Below are 20,763 nucleotides of genomic sequence, written 5' to 3' on the forward strand. Positions count from 1 at the left end.
TTCAGTTACTTTAAAGCCCAATTGAAAAGATAAATTATTCTTCTCTACTTTGTTATTGCAATACAGTCTGCGTTTATTACACATTAAAAGTCGACACTATGTATTCTTTATGGCTTAACTCTTTATCACCCAGTCTATATCTATCTCAATCTCTTACTAATTTTTCAACACTTATTTATATAGTGTGTGTGTGTGTATATATATATACACACACACTCTTGACAGCAATCTAGAACTTTCTATACACTACTAGATATTATATGATGCAACGGTACTCGATTAAAGCAACAAGAAAAATTGCACTATATAAACTAAGGAATATTCTCTCATTAAACTTAAAATGAACAGTCGTGTATATTTTAACAGTTGTGTTGTGTCACCTTGAGTGTTACTACTTTCTGGTTGGACTTCTCGGGGACCGACTGAAAAGACAGGTGTGTATAAGGTTTTGTTTGTATTAATGTAGTTCTTAACTTCTTGTAGAATGATGTGTTAAATGTCGATTCGTTTGGGAGTTTGAACGTGATTTGAAGGTGTTTTCGAAATATTTCTGCTTTTTGTGTGTTTGTGTTAGCTAAAATGTTATTGTATTTTAGAGTGTATTATTTGTGTTTATTTGTATTGTTTCCAGTAAATCTTTTTAAGTAAGACCAGAAGTTGTTTGGTCTCTATGTGTTAAGTTTTGAGCAACATTCATCCCAATTATCGGCTTTTAGTCTTTTTATTTGGTTTCTTATAGTGTTTCTGAGTGTATTTCTGAACTACTACCTTATACGTATCCTAATTTAATTTCTGTGGGACTTTTGTAGGGCGAAATTTAAGAGTTGGCTAACATCACTATATAGATGACTTCACGTCGTAGTTTGTTTCTTCGTGTTTCATTCTGTCTTATTTCGTAGGCTTAAAATTTCTTCAATACTTTATATGCTAATTGCATTAGATGCATGGATAATTCTATTATCCGTGACCTCATCTTGTATTAGAAATAACAATTTGTGTTCTGTATAAGACAAATATAGTGTCTGAATGGTTACAATAGAAATTTAAGTTAAAAACAACACAAAAAGTATGGGCTAACAAACGAAACACAAATGTGTTGAATGATGCACAATCCTTGAGTTGAATTTTTCACAATATACACATACACACACATAATATTCTTCGTAAAGTGAATCATTTCATAACATATTAAAAGTCAAACACTATACAAAAACTACTTTGAAAACTATCTCAGCCAAAGAGCATTTCTTTTCTATCACGTTCTACTCCTGAACAGGTTATAAGAATGTGACTTCATAACACAACAATGTATTTAAATAAACACAATTTTAATCTAGAAACTGCAAGTCATTTGTGTTGTTAGAAGACCTTGTCTGTTTATATGACTACAACAATCACCTGTGTTTCAGTTCACAAAAGTCTGTGTTGGAGAACGCAATTTTATGTTATGAACCGACGCATTGATTGTGTAACTTCATAAAACACCAATTTTTATATATTGTAGTGATTTTTGTATCACGTTTTTAGTACAAAATAGTCATTGTAACACTTGATATGCTGGTTTTTGTTTTGCTCCTTATATTTTTTTTTAGGTTTTCGATCATGTTATGCAGCTTCTTTTTATATTCTGATTAAATTCTGTGATAACTTGCTAGGCTTTTTCCGTGAAAATGTGAACTATCTTTTTTTTTGCTTGGTACCGCTACAACAGCATTACTTTTTTCCTCTGTGAGTGTCATTATAATATCTTTAATTTTCTTCTCTCGTTTTTAAAGTATCCCTAATAATTTTGATAGTTCATGTTATTATTCTAATACAAACAAAACAAACGACAGATCCCTTAAACTTAAACTAAATTTTATATCGTTTTACTGTTAAGAAAAAACAAAACACGTTACCGTGACCACTGTATTACCTCTACCTGACAATCTTAACTGGCCCGGCATGACCAAGGTGGTTAGTGTGCTGGACTCGCAATCTGCGGGTCGCGGGTTCGAATCCCCTTCACACCAAACATGCTCGCTCTTTCAGTCGTAGGGGCGTTATAATGTAACGGTCAATCCCACTATTCGTTGGTAAAACAGTAGCCCAAGAGTTGGCGGTGGGTGGTGATGACTAGCTGCCTTCCCTCTAGTCTTACACTGCTAAATTAGGGACGACTATCGCAGATAGCCCTCGTGTAGCTTTGCGCGAAATTTCAAAACAAACAATCTTAACTTGGCACTAAGAGGCGCCTTTTGAACTATCCTAACCTTCTTACATTGCTTTTATATTTCAAAACACAAAATCATAGATAATAAGGAAACCTTAGGGCACGGGAATCCTGTCTTGCCCCACTCTACTTTCACATTTTATAATAATGGCTGCAAACCATATACTTGTCACATCAACTGTCATATTTGAGTTTTCAATTGGTCTTTTGGTTGATATGCCACTGGAAATTATTAAACTTTGGATTTATTTACTATAACGCTGTTATAGTAAACCCATGTGTTACGTTCAAATAATTTAACAACTATGTAAAGCCCCTAAGTGGATTAGCAGTAAGCGTGCGTGCTTACAACGCCAAAAATCGGTTTTCGATACCTGTGGTAAGCAAAACACAAATCGCTCAACGTGTAGCTTTGTGCTTAACAACCAAACAAAATACTAGTTAAATATTAAACAAGTAATCTTAGTATCTTAGTTTTACTTTGTTCAAATAACATTAATTTATCTAAGTTTTTAACTGCATGATTAGTTAACAAACATCCGAAATGTTAGAGTTGAACAAAGTATTAAACTTACACAGGCGTAAAAGTGGGATGTTAACAATTCAGCGATTTTTTTTTATACATCTTCTTAGTCAATCATTTAGGGATTTTAACTTGTCAGTTATGCTGTATCAATGACAGGTAAGGTATTCAAAAGAGAAAAACATGGTCTCAGGTTGAAAAAAAAGCATACAGAAAGTGGAACAAGGAAATATGAAAGCTGATCTACAGTTGAAATTTTTATCTTTAGTGTAAGAATAAAAATTTCATATTTCATTATGTGTTATCCTAGTTATGAAGTTTTTATAAGAAAATATAACACTGGAATTATAAAGTAGGCTGGAACCTCTAGATCTAGAATATAGTATACTTCCTGCACCGACGGTTGAACTATGTGTATATATATATGTAGCTCCAAATTTTCACCACATCCAGATACGAGATCAAAGTTGAGTTGCATAATTTGACTTTAAACCAAACAAACAACCAAAAACGGTTCAACCAAATGCTTAAAACACAAAATAAATGAGTAAACATTAACGTACTTCAATACTCCAGCCTTCTGTGCTCCATTTAATTACAGAGTCGGATGAAGAAGCTATGCCAATGCTCATATTTCTTGAACACCTGCACAAATAAGTAAATTCACGATGTTAGGAAAACATGCAGATTCAAAAAATCAATTTAGCACAAAAAATGCAAAATCCTATAACCAGTTTACCACTGATGGAAAACGTTCCACCTTTCGAAAGCACTTGGGTTATATGATTTTGTATGTTTTGCAAAAATAAGTACATGCATACTTAAAAGCACTTCAAAATCGACACATTTTTAAGTACAGTAAAGAAGCTGAATGAAACTTCTTTGAAAGTAACAATCAGCAAAAAAAAAAAAAGTAGAAATACAGTCAGTAAAATTTGTAGGCAACATTTCGGACTGCCACTCTGTCTAATAGTATACTGTTGCAAGTTTGAAAAGTTACAAGAATAAGAACTATCAATGTCGAATACTAGCACATGTCTCACTACTGATCTCACTTTGCCTGTGAATTCTCTTGATATCTCTACTGCAAATGTTGATGCAAGTTGCTTTACAACAGTCTGAAGTTGAAATAATTGCTGAAAATGAAAGTCTACTGGATCATGGTGAAATGATTCAATCTGCAAAAGATGAACTAAATAAAGCAAAAGAACCAGGGTTAAGGCTAGATTTCTCTGCTGATGATGTGGGATTGCTTGTGGACCCAGTGACTGTCAACACCACAATGGGCCATTTGACAAATCTTACCGGACTTTCAGAAGTGGCAAACCAGCAAGATACTGTTCACAAAACCTTTTCTTTGGGGTAAAAACCAATGGTGAGCAATACAAGAGAGAGTGATTATTGTATTCACCATCAACAGGGTCAGTTTACTGTTTTTTTTGTAAACTTTTTGCTCCTAAATGTTCCTCGCATTTTGTTAAAAGAGAAGGGTTCAGTGATTGGCGAAATACTATTGTAATGGATCATTATGAAAGAAGCACTACTCACCAAAACTTTATGCTAAAATAATTAACTCGGAGATAAGGTTTGGACTTGGGACAACAGTTGGAAAAACAAATTAAAGAAGAGTACAATTACTGGGAACATGTCTTGAGGCGTGTAATAGCTGTTATTTGTACGTTAGCTAAACGTGACATGGGTCTTAGAGGGACAGATGAAAGATTTGAGTCATTGCACAATGGGACTTTTTTAGGGCTGCTTGAGCTCATAAGTCAGTTTGATCCATTTTTAGCAGGGCACAATTCGAAATTTGGGAATTCTGGAAAAGGAAATCCTTCTTACCTGTCCAAACCCACCTGTGAGGAACTCATTGAACTAATGGCTCAAAAGGTCCACACGCTCATTGCTGACAAAGTAAATTATTCTGGTTATTTTACCTTGTCAGTTGACCCGACACCAGATCTATCACATATAGATCAGTTAAGTGTTGTACTTCGATACTTAAAAGATAGGCAGCCTATTGAACGCTTTTTAACCTTTCTGGAATTAAAAAGCCACACCAGTGAGGAAATGGCAAACCAGGTGTTGCAGTACTTACGTGAAGTTTGCAAACCAAATTTTTCAAAATTTAGGGGTCAGTCCTACGACAACGCTGCTAACATGTCTGGGCATTATAAGAGGATGCAGCAAAAAATTTTAAGAGATAATAAGTTTGCCATATATGTGCCCTGTGCAAGCCTATTCATTAAATCTGGTAGGCCGAAGTGCTGTTGACTGCTGTCAAGTGGCAGTTAATTTCTTCTCTACAGTGCAATTGCTATATAAATTTTTTTCAGCCTAAACCAGCCGGTGGAAAATTCTTAAAGTTTGTCTTGGAAATGAAAGTATGTTAAAATCCCTCTCTGATACCAGATTGGAGGCACATGCTATGGCAACAGCAGCAATAATGAAGTCTTTCTTTGATATTTTGAAAGCTTTAGAATGTCTGGCTGAAGACCAGTAACAAAAGGGAGACACTAGAAGAGAAGCAGATTATATTGCAAATAAGATGCAAGAGCTAGAATTTGTTTTTATGTTGAGCCTTTGGGATGAGATTTTGCAAAAGTTTCATAGAGCAAGTCAATTTCTGCAAAATGGGGATGTGAACTTAAAAACATGCGCAGTTCTGTATGGGTCATTAGCTGACCAACTGCGCACTTCAAGAGATGACTTTGAAAATTTTGAAGCAATTGCAAAGGAAATACTACAAGATGTTGATTACAATGCAGCTCAAACTTGCAAACGTATGACAAAGAAGGTACTCAATGACGGAGATGCACCAGAAGTCTGAATGCCAGAGATAAATTTCGTATAACCACTTTTGACACTATTGTTGACAAACTAGAAACTCAGATTAGAAGGACAGGAGAGGTGTACATAGAAATAGCGGACATATTTTATCGTCTAAGTTATGTGCTAAATAATGTCACTTCATCATCTACTGAAACTGAATGGTACTCTCAATGTTGTCAAAAGCTGATTGATGCTTACCCAGATGACTTGAACACTAATTTCTCTGCTGAGCTTCAGCAATTTCACTCACATGCATGCCATAATTTCAGTGCAACAAAAATTGTAAAAAACCAGATTCGGTCATGCTGAACTTTATGAAATAATTGTAGAAGGCAATACTGAGTGCGCGTTTCCAAATGTAGAAATTGGCTTGCGTATATTTTTAAGATTAATGGTCACAAATTGCACAGCAGAACGTTCATTTTCTCAGTTGAAGCATATCCCAACAGAACAGCTATGCGACAAGACAGGCCTAAATGCCTTGTCTCTACTAAGTATAGAAGCAGATTTGTTACGCCATATTAGTTTTGAGGACTTGATCAAAGACTTTGCAATTAAAAAAAAATAGGAGAAAACTTTTTAAAGTATAAATAGTTATAAGTAGGCAACAATAAGCATTATTTTGCATCTTTTGATCCATGTATGTCGAAATGCTATGTATCTTCAAGGTTAGAAAGCAATGGAATAAAAGATGTTTTGTTCGTACATATAATGATTTTTCTTCATTAGAATTTCTTTTTTCAAAAATTGACCACCAACATCGATTTAGTTAGAAAGAATCGTTTTCAATAAATTTTTTGTATTTTTCCCTTATAAGTTTTTTTTTTAAATGAATAAAAAAATGTTGAAAATTAGCATTTTTCCTTTTCCCTAGTTATAAGTAAATACTTTGCTTATATTGCTTACTGCTATTTAGTGTTAAATAAATAAAATTCAAAAACAAATTATATTTAATATAGTTGTGGGGTCTGGTCTGGAAGAAAACTGAATTTATAATCTATTATTTCACATTCAGCACTTATTGAGTCTTAATGTCTTGTCAGTTAGACAATGGAAGGGTCGAGGGGGAAGCATTATTGGGCATCAGTTGATCTTAATTTGGCCCTGACTATCTGTCACAGTCCCTAATTTTGAACCACTAAGTAAATGCAAATATTCGTCCATAAAATTAACGAAATATCATCTGGGTTTCATAATAACCAAAATATACCATTTTCACATGAACTATATTTACATTGCCACCAGAGCTAACACATGAAGAAGCAAGATAACGTACTTCATATCATTGTATCGCACAAGTAATATCTCAACTTGTCAGTGTAGCTCAACAAAATATGAAAGACAATGAAGAATTCATACACCCAGATCTGTTAAAGAACTGAGTCTCTATGGATAACATTGACGCAAAAGTAGTTAACACAGTAGATGGAAAGCTGTCCTTCAATGCTGCTGACTTAGAAGTCTGTCAAGGATTTGGAACTCATGAAGCTTCAACAAATGTGACTGTGACCCATGCATTAAAAAAAAACACATGCTCTTCTATATGTTCTGGTATATTACAAACAGTGTCAGAAAGAGCTATAAAACTGGCTCCAAACAGAATTACTGGCAGTCCAAAACCTCAGACAAGTCCTCACTATGAACAATCCTCGATAGGAAGGCATAACAAATATTCTTACAAAATCTAAAGCACATGACATTCTCTACATGTACATGTTCTAGAGAAAGGTGTCATAGCAAGTCATGTAAAGTGGTATAAAATGATCAGCAAATCACTTTCAATCAAATTTGTTTAATGAAATGGTTTTGTAAGCTATACTTTAGGTCGAAATGGATCAGTATTCTTAAGCACATGACATCAAATGTAATTTTAAGATTGATATGTGGCACAGTACTTAATGATGAGTGGTATCAACTTGAAATATTGAATAATGAGGTAAAGATAATACTCAATGTTGTATTTCATCATAAATTTCTCTTTTTTTTGTCATGTTATGTATTGAGAATTTGAAATAATCCGAAGCCGAATTAAATAATTTAAATTTCAATAGTTCAATTGTACCCTGGATTTAGTGTCTAGAAATATGCCGATATTTTATTTAATTCACACTATTTGCCAACAAGATTGATTCACGCCGTTTTTTTATGACACAAATACGTTTTAATATATATACAACAGTACAATTTACAATAGCAACTATTACAATTAATTACTACAAACAAAGTTTCATAAACAAAAATATCACTAACTTACAAATAACATAAAATCTTCTTCCTAGTTCAGTCTCCTTGATATCCAGCGAGTTAACTTGAAGTCGATGTACGTACAATTGCCGAGAAGCTAGCTAGCTTTGTCAGACACTGAATTGTTGGACCGTCGAAGTAAGATAATATTTTCATAAAACCACTAATGTCCAATGAGAATCCAGTAAAATTTTCGAAAAGATACTAACTTCCGATGAGAATTCACTGACGTTCGAAATTTATAACTGTTCCTGGTCAAATGTCGTATATCTTCCGGTTAATAAGGGTTAGCAAAATCACGGTTTATAGCATACATTGTTATAACAGGTTCCTAGCAGACTAATATCTCTCTCTGTGGCCTTGGTCTTCTTATACATATGGGAAATGTTTTCTCGAAAGTTCGGACAACAATACCGAACTATGTTTAACCGGTTACAGAAGTGGATACATTGCCAATTCTTGCATTCACGAATATTCTACAACCTTGGAGAATTGGCGGGAGTTTTCTCATACGTAACTAATCTGTAAGCTAAGCATGTTTTTACATATAAACTCAATCCCAACAAACGTTGTCATTAAAATAAATATATAACAAATTCGTTACACGCAATACATATCTGACACTATAAGTTACGCAAAATTTTAAATACAAATTTAATCTAAACAACGTTCATATTAAAAATAAATACATAACAATAAATTCGTTACAGTGAATAAATGTTATATACCATGTGAAACAGAATTCACTGCCCTTTTGAGATATGTATTTTCATTTGTAACAAAAGAAGTCAATAATAAGTGGAAGCAGCTTCAAATATCGACAGATTAGTTTAACATGACATTTAGTGTTCAGTTACAGCTTAATTGTCTCTTTCTGTCGTGTCATGCTTTAATTCACATGAAATAGCATTAAATGGTATTTTTAAATGTTTGGCTTGATTTGAGAAACTAACAAATTTAATTTTTCGCTGTATAGTCCAGTCAGCCTACGCAAAAACATACCTCAACATCAAACAAATTGCAACAGAAACAATGCTTTGATTTATTGTTAGAGACATGTATTGCAAAGTTACACAAGAAAGTCTAGAAAAATCTAAACGGGGGAAATGCATCAAATTTTCATTTTCCTTATTAACATATCTGATGAAAATAGAACAACTTGATTTGATATATGCAATCATATACTCTCATTATACACTCTTTTCCTTGATATATGAACAAAAATAAACAACCAGATAATATATATAATAGTTAATAAGATGAACTTAATTAAATGCGTTTTAACTGAAGCCCAAATTAACGATTATTCACCTCTTTAACTTAAATGTATTACCCCACCTATCAAAAGAAAATCTATAACAATATTCTTTTAAATGACAGCCACATCTAGAAAATGAGTATACAAAATGACTTAACACACACATCTTTCTATAAACATTTGCTATATCTATTCACCAACGTTGTATTACTTGAATTAATACACAAACCAGAACCAGTTATGTTGACTTTGCGGCGTTATTAAAATATATTGCACATTCATTTTAAAATAGGATTAAATTCGTTATATATTTCCTTTACAACCGGATGATCCTATCTTGAAGTTGGCACATTGTCATCTTTATGTTGTGTCTTCTATGTATCTTCATTTATGTCAGATTCTGTCAATTGTGTTACATTTGTACAGTTAACACCCCTACATTCTCCACAGCCTATAGAACACTCAAGTCCATGCTTCCTATATGTACAATGTTTAGTGTCACAATTCGCTTTACAGTTGCATTTTATAATTTTTAATAGGCTTTCTGGAGCTCGTGGTAAATGTGTCTTAACTGGTAATAAGCTATTGCCTACAACTGACCATCCCCACTCTTGTGGTAACATTTTTTGATTTGAGTCGATCCATGTTTGTACTTGAAAATAGACCCTCATGCTGTGGTATTATGCGGCTGCGGATGTACGAGGAAATGTATGTACCTGTACGTGTTGTGCTTGAAACTACTTTTCGTGCAAAATGTCTGAAGCGTAATAAATCAAATCCCTCAATTAGAACTCCGCCATATAAGTGCTTGTTCTCCAGCTTTTTGTATTTCATCTCTTGTTTTACTCTGATTGCAAAACACTTCTGCACTCTCCCTTAAATGTTGGCCATATCCTAGTTTTTTAAGTGCTGCTCCCTTTTCCAATCCCATAAATGCGAGATGTTGTGTCGCAACCCGTCAAAGCATGAACGAACGGCATATAGTGACAGGTGTTTGCTCCAAGTATCATCTTCGTTTGTCGAATGTCCCAAATCCTCACCCCTTTGTACGTAGTCTGTTTCTCTTCTGACTTGAAAAATATATTACAGTTCTGAGTATTAGCGTGATAGCATAGCAATATGAGAAGATAAGTGTCTTCTCCGATCACCATTGTTTCACGAGTTTCTGCACAAGCAACAACAGTCTTGACCCGATCACCATTGTTTCATTAGTTTCTACACAAGCAACTGCAGTCTCAACTATTAAAAGAAACTACTTTTATATACAACTTTCTATTTCCTATTTTCAAGTCGATGCCCGAGCATGTAAATAAAACGTTGTTTGTTTTCAGAGTTCGTAAGAAGTGTTCTTTTTTTCTTTTGAATGGTGTTTTATCTTTGAAGTTAACATTCGAACTCCATGCACTCGCCGCATATAGGCTACATCTTTTGTTGATGGTCCTAACTAGTAGCCATCAAACACAATTACTGGATCCAAATACTTTTTAGATATATAATCTTCGTACACATTACAAATATCTGCGAAATCTGTGCCTTGTTGTCATGGCATGTGCTGTAATAATGATCCTCCATCTAACACATGTTGAACATTCTCAGTAATAGACGCCTGTCTTCCACAGTCTCCTAAAGCCCAAATCGCATCAGATAATGCTGGTTTTTGTAGTTGCCTTGGAAAATCTGATGGATCAAACAGTGCAGATGGAATACTACAAAGTTCATATTCAAATATGTGTGACATGTCTTCTTCCGATCTAGTTGCAGCTGTTGTAAGACGTTGAAAAAGTAGCTGGGGGTTAACCTGAATCGACTCGCCATCTAATTTTACTACAGGCTTTGTAGTAAGTGTCACTGCTTGCTGGGATCTTTTGAAAGGATACTCCATCACATTTTTACCAACCATTTATTGTAAGACTTTCGATCCGATTTCTTTTGTGTTGTAAACATTTACAAATGAATCAGACGCCACACCAGTTTCAATATTGCGTAATGAAGGGTCTTGGATAAACGGATTTCTTTTTGGTAGAAAAGACAGGAGTACGTTTGTGTCTTTGTAGTCCCTTGTGTCTGTTGTTCTGTTGAAAATACCTTCGGAATACACTTCTAAGTCCTACATTTGACACTACAGGACTGATGATATATAGCATCTGCTGCGGGCAAGTCACTTACACTTTCCACTCGTCCTTGGACCTCATCAGCACACCTATTAGCACGTTCAATACATACTTTGGTTATACTATTTTGGAAGTAAGTCTATAGTTCTGACAGGAAACACATCTAATCCTAGCTTTTTTCCAGATAATTTTGCAGCTTGGCCACAAAACAAGTATTGTTCTTTAAAGCAAAACTGCTCATTACCAGATCTTAGTAAACGCAATTTACATGTAGGAATATGTGAAGATGTAAGTTTTACTATCACGTTTAATGAAATTTGGATTACAGTAATTTTGACGACATTCTGTGTGAATATATTGCCCTGGAATAGTGAGCATGTTATCACCACGTTTAGTGCTTGCAATGTTTATACCGGCAGACCCTTTCAGTCGTAACTGCACAATAGCTTTTTCATTCTGTAAACTTCCCTTACAAATAAAGTTCGATATTTCCATCTGTAAATACATTAAAGTAACCTTATAACTATTGGATTTAAAACATAAAATAAAAAAGACATAAAACAGTTTGAATACATAGATTATCTACTGAGTTCTTATGAAATACCTCCAGGGTGTTAGTTTCTAATTAAAAGTAGTGTTAATTTCTTAAATTATTTTACAAACAAGCATTGAATAAGTGTTTGCCTTATAGTTACGTACCTTATTGACTGTTATCAACAACAATAACACTCATACAATAAGTGGATGTAGACCTATTCTCTAGACTCGCTACATATATTAGCACGTTTTATATCCGCGGTTTCCATCTACAAATACGACTGTTTATATATATGTGGTAACACAAAATTCATAAAATAAATTGTTAAACATAAGGACACACAAGAATAATAACAACGTGAGCAAAATGCTGTTGTTCTATATGTTTTTTGTAATTTTTATGATTTTTTTCATATTATAGCACGAATAGACTTCCATACTCATGCCACTGATTTTTTTTAATTTCTTTTGTAAGACATTATAATGAAGCTTATATTACAAATGTATTGTTATTTATAAAAAAAAACAATAACTTTCCATCACTTTATACATACTAATACGCATTATTTTTACATGTTTGCCATCCGCGAAAACGCATTGTATTTTTGTATTTAGGGTAAAGCTCACAAGGCCTATCTGCCGCCGAGAAAACGCATGATACAGTCTGATTCATCGTCTGTTTGCATAATTTACGGACGTTTTAGCATTATAAGTCAACTAGAATATGCGTTTTGCACATATAATAAATAATACAATGCAAGAAACTTACCATGTCCAGTTTATTTTATTCTCACTACTTCAACAGTGTGTATCACTGGTCACTAACAAATTTCTGAGAAAAGCATATATTATACGGTGGCTTATATGTACCACTTATAAAATGGCAAAATCTACTTTTTAAAAACTTTTTTTTTTTGCAATTTCCCCTACTTGGATTTTTCTAAACTTTGGATATATATGTTGTTCATGATATATAGTTTTACATTATTCTTGCAAAAAAAAAAATTATGTTGCAATTGGTTTCATGTTGAAATGTAAACTGACGACTAGTATTCAAGACTACATATGATTATCAGTCTTTCTTACAGAGATAGGCTAAACGCTTATGTGCCGGCTAATCGCTAATCATGCCTTAGCATTGAGATTGAACTTACTTATCATTTTCCTATCAGCCTCGTGCATTAGCACTCCTATTGTCCTCAATATTGTATTAACTGAAAACAACCAACTTAAACCGTTATAGTGTTAGTGTTACACAACTATAAAACAGAGAAACATATACTTTCAAATACGAATAAGTTTAGATAAAATATATATATATCTTATAGTACTTACGAAGATCAATCAAGTAAAGTAATATGATGTTTCTATGTTCGTTCTGAATGCTATTTTCGGAATTAATTTATCAAGCGTTCCGCTTCTTACGTAATGTTCAGTACATTAATGATTGTAGTAAGTCTTAGTCTCAAAGTGGGTTCCTCGTCATCGAATTTAAGTCTTAGTAGGTTAATACTATGACGCCGTTCCATCAATCAACAGAATAAATTGTAGCTCTTTTTATTTACTACCAGGCCAATTTTTGTGGTAGAGTTCAGCTCCACTTCTTTTAACAACAAATTTTAAAATTAATAGTTAAAGTTATTGAAATTGTTCACATTATAAATCAAATTCTTACTCATACATTTTTACTTACTTTTGCTGAGATACGAAAATGCTATATTTTAGAGCTCCGGTTTTTCTCGTTAAAAATGGCGCTCACTTTCTACTTCTTTAGTTATTCCATGCTACCTACTATTAACATTACTAGGCTACGTACTGCACTGACCTCTGAATATTGTTATAAATTTATAAATTATTTCAAAATACCTAAATTGGCAGTGAATATTAAATAGCACAAATTGTCTACTGAACAAAACATTAAACACTCTAAACGTTTTAATATAAACACACGTAGGTCATAGAACACAGTGAAGTTAATACTAACAACCTTACTTGCAGTACAAATTAACTATTATTTATATACTATGAACGTAATACTACAAGAATAACCCTTTTGCAAATTGCAGGATATCAAATTTCAAACGAAACGTCTTCGTTTCTGTTATGACTGACATCAGTGCCCTTACTTTGATATTCGGATAAATAATAAAACGTAAACCATCGGTTCAAAGATTTGACTTTTTGCCGTCATGGCGGTTTGGATACTCGACTCGCAATCTGCGGATTCGAATTTAATCACTGAATATCCTCGCCTTTTCAGCCGTGGAGGTGTTGTAATGTGACGGTCAATCCAACTATTTGCTGGTACAAGGGTGGCGTTGACTAGCTGCCTTCCCTCTGTTACTACAAAATTAGGAATGGCTAGCGCAGATAGCCTTGAATATCTTTTCGCAAAATTCAATAAACAAGCACTTTGTTTTTCGTTTTCGAGTGCAATGCTAGAAAAGGCAAATCCTATCCAAGCAATTGTGTTGCGGAGTCGAAAATGTTATTCTTTTAATCATATGACTGAACTAAATGTTGAATAGTAGGACTGATTTTAAATTATAAAAAAATCATGAGTAAAAGCAAAGAAGAATACGTTATAATATGTCAATAACACTACAACTGCTGATAAAGCTATTCCTCCGATACAAGGACTCATCAAGCAGGCTGGAATAGGACAGACATGGTAGTGATCTAGGCCAGTGCTCCTCAAATGGGTGTATTATCAATTATACAACAAATTCAAGAGCAAAAAAGTCATTTATTGTAGTTGAATTTTGATAAATACATTTATTTTATGTTGTATTCATTCTAGTATGATGTACATTTAAATCATAAAGAATTTTGCATTTTAATTTAGTACTTTCTCTTTTTTCGAACTGGGGTTAGTGAGCTACCGTGAAAACTTATATGGGTGAATGATATTAGAAAAGGTTGAAAAACACTAGTCTAGGTGATATATATATATATATATCAATTCTATTTAAGCTATCTTACAGTTCAGATTTTTAGGTAAGAATTTATAACAATTAACACAAGTTTTTTATTGTTATTATTGTATTTCAATTAATTTTATTATAATTCACAAGACCTGGCGAACCCGCAAGTTAGTCTAACTATTCACAGAACGTAACAAACAATCACATAATCAACGGGAGAAATCTACACTAGTAATGTAACGGTCTAAAATAATCACGCATCTACAATCAGAGTTCAACGACAAAAACACAATTTATTTATAATAACAACACTTAGCAAGAAATTCAACACAGTTAATAGACATGTGTCTGGCCAAGAGTTCATACTAATGTTAATAAATCAGAAATGATAGAACCAGAAAAAAAAAACATAATTAAAAAAAAATACAATAATTACAAACAGTACCTTTCAGTATCAAGTGACAAACAACAATAACTATTTCGTGATTCTCTCTCTCTCGCTTTCCCCTCCCCCCCCCCCCCCCAGTGGCACAGCGGCATGTCTGCAGACTTACAACGCTAGAAACGGGTTTCGATACCCGTGGTGGGCAGAGCACAGATAGCCCTTTGTGTAGCTTTGCGATTAACTACAAATAAACAAACAATATCCATATCTCTCATTAATTACTTTATTGACAATCACCTTCATGGTTATTTGTTTGAGAGGATATAATTCAACCTATTTGCTGAAATAATCTGTCACAACCAACGAATAACTATTTATTGTCGTAGAATTAGAATAACGTCCCATGATGTCTAATCCTATTATCTCTCCAGGTTTCATTAGTTTTGTGCTTTGTATAAATCCAGCTGGCCGCTACTGATCAAATTTAGTGATTTGACAAACATGGCATGACAACACATACTTTTTAATGTTTTTTCTCATACCAAAAAGATGTTCTAAAGTAATTGAACCTGCCTGTATGGACTTTGACGAAAAAGAGAAAAATTACTTAAAGCTTTGGATACAACTGTGATGACCATTAGTGTAACAAATTTTTGTACTTATGTTTGACTTGTTTTGAAAATATTATTTTAAAACAAGTGGATTGCGTGCTGTCCGTTTATTATTGAAATGTGGCTGAAAGACATACTACTGCGTGTCTTGATCTTGGTTTCCACAGCCATCTTCTCAAATGATACTAAGACACTCACTCGGATGAAAAACTATTAATATAAGGACTCCAACTGACAAATGTGAAAACATTAAATAAAATGGAAAAGAATGGTAGAGATTTAAAAATAATGCAAAACTAAGTAAATTCAGCATTCATTCAAAGTAAACAAAACTAAATGTAATGTTACATACAAACCCAAAAGCAAAAACTAAAACTAGGTAAAAAATACAAGGATAAATTTCAGGAAAATTATTTCAGTCAGAAATGTTTGAAGACAATATTATGTTCAAAAATAATCGAATTAGTATAAATTAAGCCATTAAGTTTATTGAGAAAAGTTATGATTTCAGAGATTGTAACTATAGACAAAAAGAAATTATATACGATGGAAGACACCAAGGTGTACGTATATAATAAATTCTATATAGGAAATGTTTGTGCAAAATATATTGGTGTTCGTCATCTTGAATGATACAGTTGTTACAATGGGACAAGAAAAAAGTTGTCCCATCTTACCACCGTTACAAACCAGCAGTATAATAAAATGGACCCTTTACTACTTAACTGGCACACCATCTCACTTCTTATGTTTAAAGTCAGGTTGCAAATGCAATATGCTCAAAGTGAATTAAGCATCTATTCGACCTCATCATAAAACCACTCATCTCTATGTTGAACTGGAATGCGCATTGGACAGTATCACTTTATTCAGTCTTGACAACACACGGTAGATGTATCGTTGCTCCCTAAATTGTCGACATATCTAGGTGATGGATGAGTGCATTGTAATCATTTCACCCTTGCAGTTTTGGTGATTTCAATTTGTACGGTATTTCTTTTATCTTCACTATGTACATTTTAATTTATTTATTTGTTAGTTTATTTATTATTTATGGAGAGAAAACGGCTATACAAACTGAAAATACTTCTTTATAGAATAGGCATTATAAAAATAAAGGAAGTCGTAGCTGACAACATTCTGTTAGTCTAAATTCATTTTGCTGTAGTCTGCTCTATTATAATAAAGTAACAAGTTCCGGCTGAAGCGTATGAAAGTCTGTGGTAAATTAGAACGTACGGTATAAAAATTGTAATTATTAATGAACTAGTATAAAACTTATTAAGTGTTGTAGTTCGCTGTTTATCAGTACAGAATAAGAGTGTAGGCTAACAAAGTGCGTGTACTACTAAATTAAGTTAAATATTTATATGCATTTTTGACATTTATTATACATATTATAAGATAATTAGTCGATAAATATGATATACACATTTGAAAGTTTTTAAAGCAGCACTCTATATACTTTGTATGTTTATAAGAATTTTGTACACCATATAATTTGCAGTTACCGATGTTTAAATAAAACTGACTTAGAATGCTTTTTCTTACATTTTCCTCTGCAGATTGTTATTTGGCAGGGTGATACATTCGCATTTTTATATAGCACAATTAAGCACTTTATAAAACTGTAAAAAAATCGTCATTTTCTGGTGTACAATCAAACATGTGCTCATCTGAACATGAGAAACCTCAATTCAAAACTACTTCTTTCAAAACAGCAATCTATATTCCAAGGCTAATTGTATTTGCTTGAGGAAGTTCACCATTTGATGACTTCAAGAATCTCTCAGAACATTTTTCTGTTGCCTGATATACTTTGATTACTCGCTGATGCTTTTACCATACCATCTTTGAGGCCTCCAAACAATCTATACCGTGCATTCTTTTTGTGCCATTTTCACTACGTAACCACCCATATATCCTAAAGCTTCTTCCTTATAGGTGGAAAGGTTCAATTTGGTGCATCTTCGTAAACATGGCCATCTTGTATAGGGTTACGTACGTCAGTATCATACCTACGTACCACACATATCTACAGAACCACTAGGAAGTGTCATGTAATTTTTCGTGACATGTAAAACTGATGTATCATTATGGACAGTTTAGTTTCATGCCGCTTTTATTTCATGGCGCATAATCAGTATTTTATATGCAGCTGTGAACTATCGAACAATAGGCTTAAGTTGTTTTTTTTATAAGGTTCTATGGCATTTTCCATACTTGAACTTAAAGTTTTGCTGCTAAGTTAAGTTTCATATTGTGTTTCTGCCATTGAGTGTACATTTATCTTAATTTATTTCTTAGATGCAAGCCTCGTTCTTCTTTCAGTTTGCGAAAATCAGTAATGAACTGCCATTTAATATATTTACCAACTGTAAAATTTGTGAATTTTTCTTATCTGCAAAAAGTATTTTGAATGAGCTTTAATATATATCAAGTATGAAATAAACTATGCAATTTTCATTGGTGGGGTGTAAAACCTCGCTTGTCAGTTTTCTGGCGACATGCCCAGTTCAGCCAATATCGAGAAGTGACGTCTTGGACCATCACAAACAAGTGCTACAGTTGTAATCTCAACATCTTAGACTTTTTGTAGGCAAATTATCAATAAGTTTGCTTATTATTTTCTCGGCATGCTATCAATAAGAATATAGCCGATAAGCATCTTCAGCTGCTGTTTAGAGAAACAACCATAAACACCAATACATCGCAGACAAGAGGAGTTGTATTGTCTTCTGTATCTGCACCAATAAGAAATGTCCAAGAAATGTCTTTTCACCTCTACGATTTCTTATGGCTACTTCATTAAACATCAGAGCATAAATAACTTTATTGGTTCCTTCTTTTCCATTTTTGTAATTTATTGTAATGAATTAACTGTAAAATCTCATGCCTCATTAATGCTTTGATACATTTTCGAATAACAGATGAAAGTGGTACAGCAAAGTTGTAAGTACGTTTTACAACACTGTAGACTTTGGTAGAGTAAAACTGCAGTGTCAAAGCAAAATACCACAAAAGTGGAGGATATACTTTGCGAGTCAATATTGTTCCTAGTAATAAGCAATGTCCTTTTAAAGAATTCTAATCGGATGACAGAAAAGGTGTTTTCAGCATATCAAACCCATTGATGGATATTAATCTTTTCCAGAGCTTGCATAATCACCTTTAATAAAATAACAGTCAATTTTTAAACGCCTTTTCTTTTGTCGTGAAGACTTTAATTTTGTCTTAGCTGTGTTCAAATGATCAATTGTTTTGTACATTTTTCTTTTTATTGTAGCAGGACTGTCACTCACGGATCCAGCAAAGATATAGAAGGAGATGAAATTTGGCATTGCTCTGTAGAGATATTGTACTTAAAATAACTGGATCAGGAGCAATCTTGTCAGGTATGCTTAAATTGATCTTTTTTCGTACTGATGTTCTATTTTTTGCCAAATTGTAAATAAATGATTTACTAAAGCTATTTATAATTTTTCTGTTTTTGATAAGTACTTCATAACACAGACAACCTGCTTTGTTGTTTAACTATTCTAATTAATATAATATATATATTTTTAAGTATTAACTTCTAGAGAAATGCCATAGTGCCACTCCAGAAGAAGAAAATTATAGTCTGTCTAAATAGACATAGCAACGAGCACTATTACTTTAGCTGATATATTGAAATGTTTCTTCTTTACGATAGCAATAGTATCATAATTTATTTCACAATGGTTTTGTGTTTGTAATCAAAATATATTGGTATAAGTAGTTCATTTCAAGCTTACTAACAATTTTCTATTTGTACATAAATGGCAAAAATAGACCATCTACAACTTATCTAATGATGTTTCAGCTGGTCACCACATTGTGACCGTCCATTACCATCATCTGCCAACTGCTCCTATGCTTTGAAGGTAACCAGTAGAGGTCAAGTTGATCAAGCAGTCAGGAATTCCCTTTTTAACGTTCTTCTTTATATTCCTTAGGACATATTTAAGACATTAACATAGTTCTTTATGGCTCGAAAGAGTCTTTTGCAATACTTGGGCTTTTCATAGTCCATGCTGCTATCTTGTCCTCTTGACCACAGTGTCATCGTTTCCACTGTGAGTTATCCATGGTACAAGAAAGTCACATTCCATAACTATGATTTACATAACTTAACAGCAAACAAGACATTCAAAATAAATTCTGAAAGTTGTTGGTCATGACACCAAAATTCTAACTTAGTATCTTAATTTGTTATATACCATGGTGCATTTGGCCAATAGGTAAGTATTATGTATCACACTAACAGCCTGGCATGGCCTGAAGGCGAGGATGCACGACTCGCAATCTGGGGGTAGCGATTTCAAATCCCGTCACTTTACATCCTCGCCGTTTAAGCGGTGGTGGCATCGTTATGTGACAGTCACTCCCACTTTTCATTACTTCGAGAGTTGGCGATGAGTGGTGTTGACTAGCAGTCTAACTTTACTTTACCATTTCTAAATTAGGGACGACTAGCACAGTTGACCCTCGAGTATTTTTGAGTGACATTTAACGAAACAAACAGAGTATCACACTATGGAAGGTTAAAAAAGTGCTTGCTGAAGAATTACATAAGTACAAACAACAAGAAAATAAAAATGAGAAAAAGTTTAAACAAAGCCTCCTTGTTAACAAGGTGAATAATACTAGCCGCTGGGGCTGATAGAGGTATTTGAATTCATGTGCACAGGACAAAGACAAAAGGAATTTTAATTTTCCGTCAAAATTCAGACAAAATGTTAAAGAATCCTACGTCACTAACTATCCCAAATAATATTCATACCAATTTGTATAAATAACTGACCCATCTCTTGAGATAGGCTCGCGTCTCACCAGAAGGGCCAGACGCAGGATAAAAGTGGCGTATGCAAATTTAACAGAGTAGAATGGTTGGTACGTGCTTAAGATCTTTCGATATACGAATAAGAAGAATGGCACACTATATGTAGAACACCTGCATGGAATTCAATACAAATTACGATATATATATATATATATATTGTTACGCCTCCAGTCGTTTACTGATTTTCCGTAAATTCGTTCCGACGAAACTTTAGCGACACAAGTCCTTACTTAATAAAATTGGTTTTTTCTTTCCGAATTAA

General features: G+C 33.5%; 1 protein-coding gene across 6 annotated transcripts in view; it reads right to left on the minus strand.

Moving 5' to 3' along the window:
- Positions 1 to 13,497, minus strand: part of LOC111086600 — a 64,050-nt gene extending 50,553 nt beyond the window's left edge. For all 6 annotated transcript variants that reach the window (XR_002611348.1, XR_002611347.1, XR_002611346.1 and 3 more), the window contains exons 1-2: positions 13,411 to 13,497; positions 3,299 to 3,380 (exon numbers count right to left, since the gene is read on the minus strand). Coding sequence is in view for 2 of the 6 variants with exons in the window: in XM_022390086.1 (XP_022245794.1) it covers positions 3,299 to 3,367 (69 nt within the window). In the remaining 4 variants the exon portion in view is untranslated. The remainder of the gene's footprint in view (positions 1 to 3,298; positions 3,381 to 13,410) is intronic.
- Between the last annotated feature and the right edge of the window lie 7,266 nt (positions 13,498 to 20,763).

This window comes from Limulus polyphemus, unplaced genomic scaffold, assembly GCF_000517525.1.
Source record: "Limulus polyphemus unplaced genomic scaffold, Limulus_polyphemus-2.1.2 Scaffold1242, whole genome shotgun sequence".
Taxonomy (NCBI): Eukaryota; Metazoa; Arthropoda; class Merostomata; order Xiphosura; family Limulidae; genus Limulus; species Limulus polyphemus.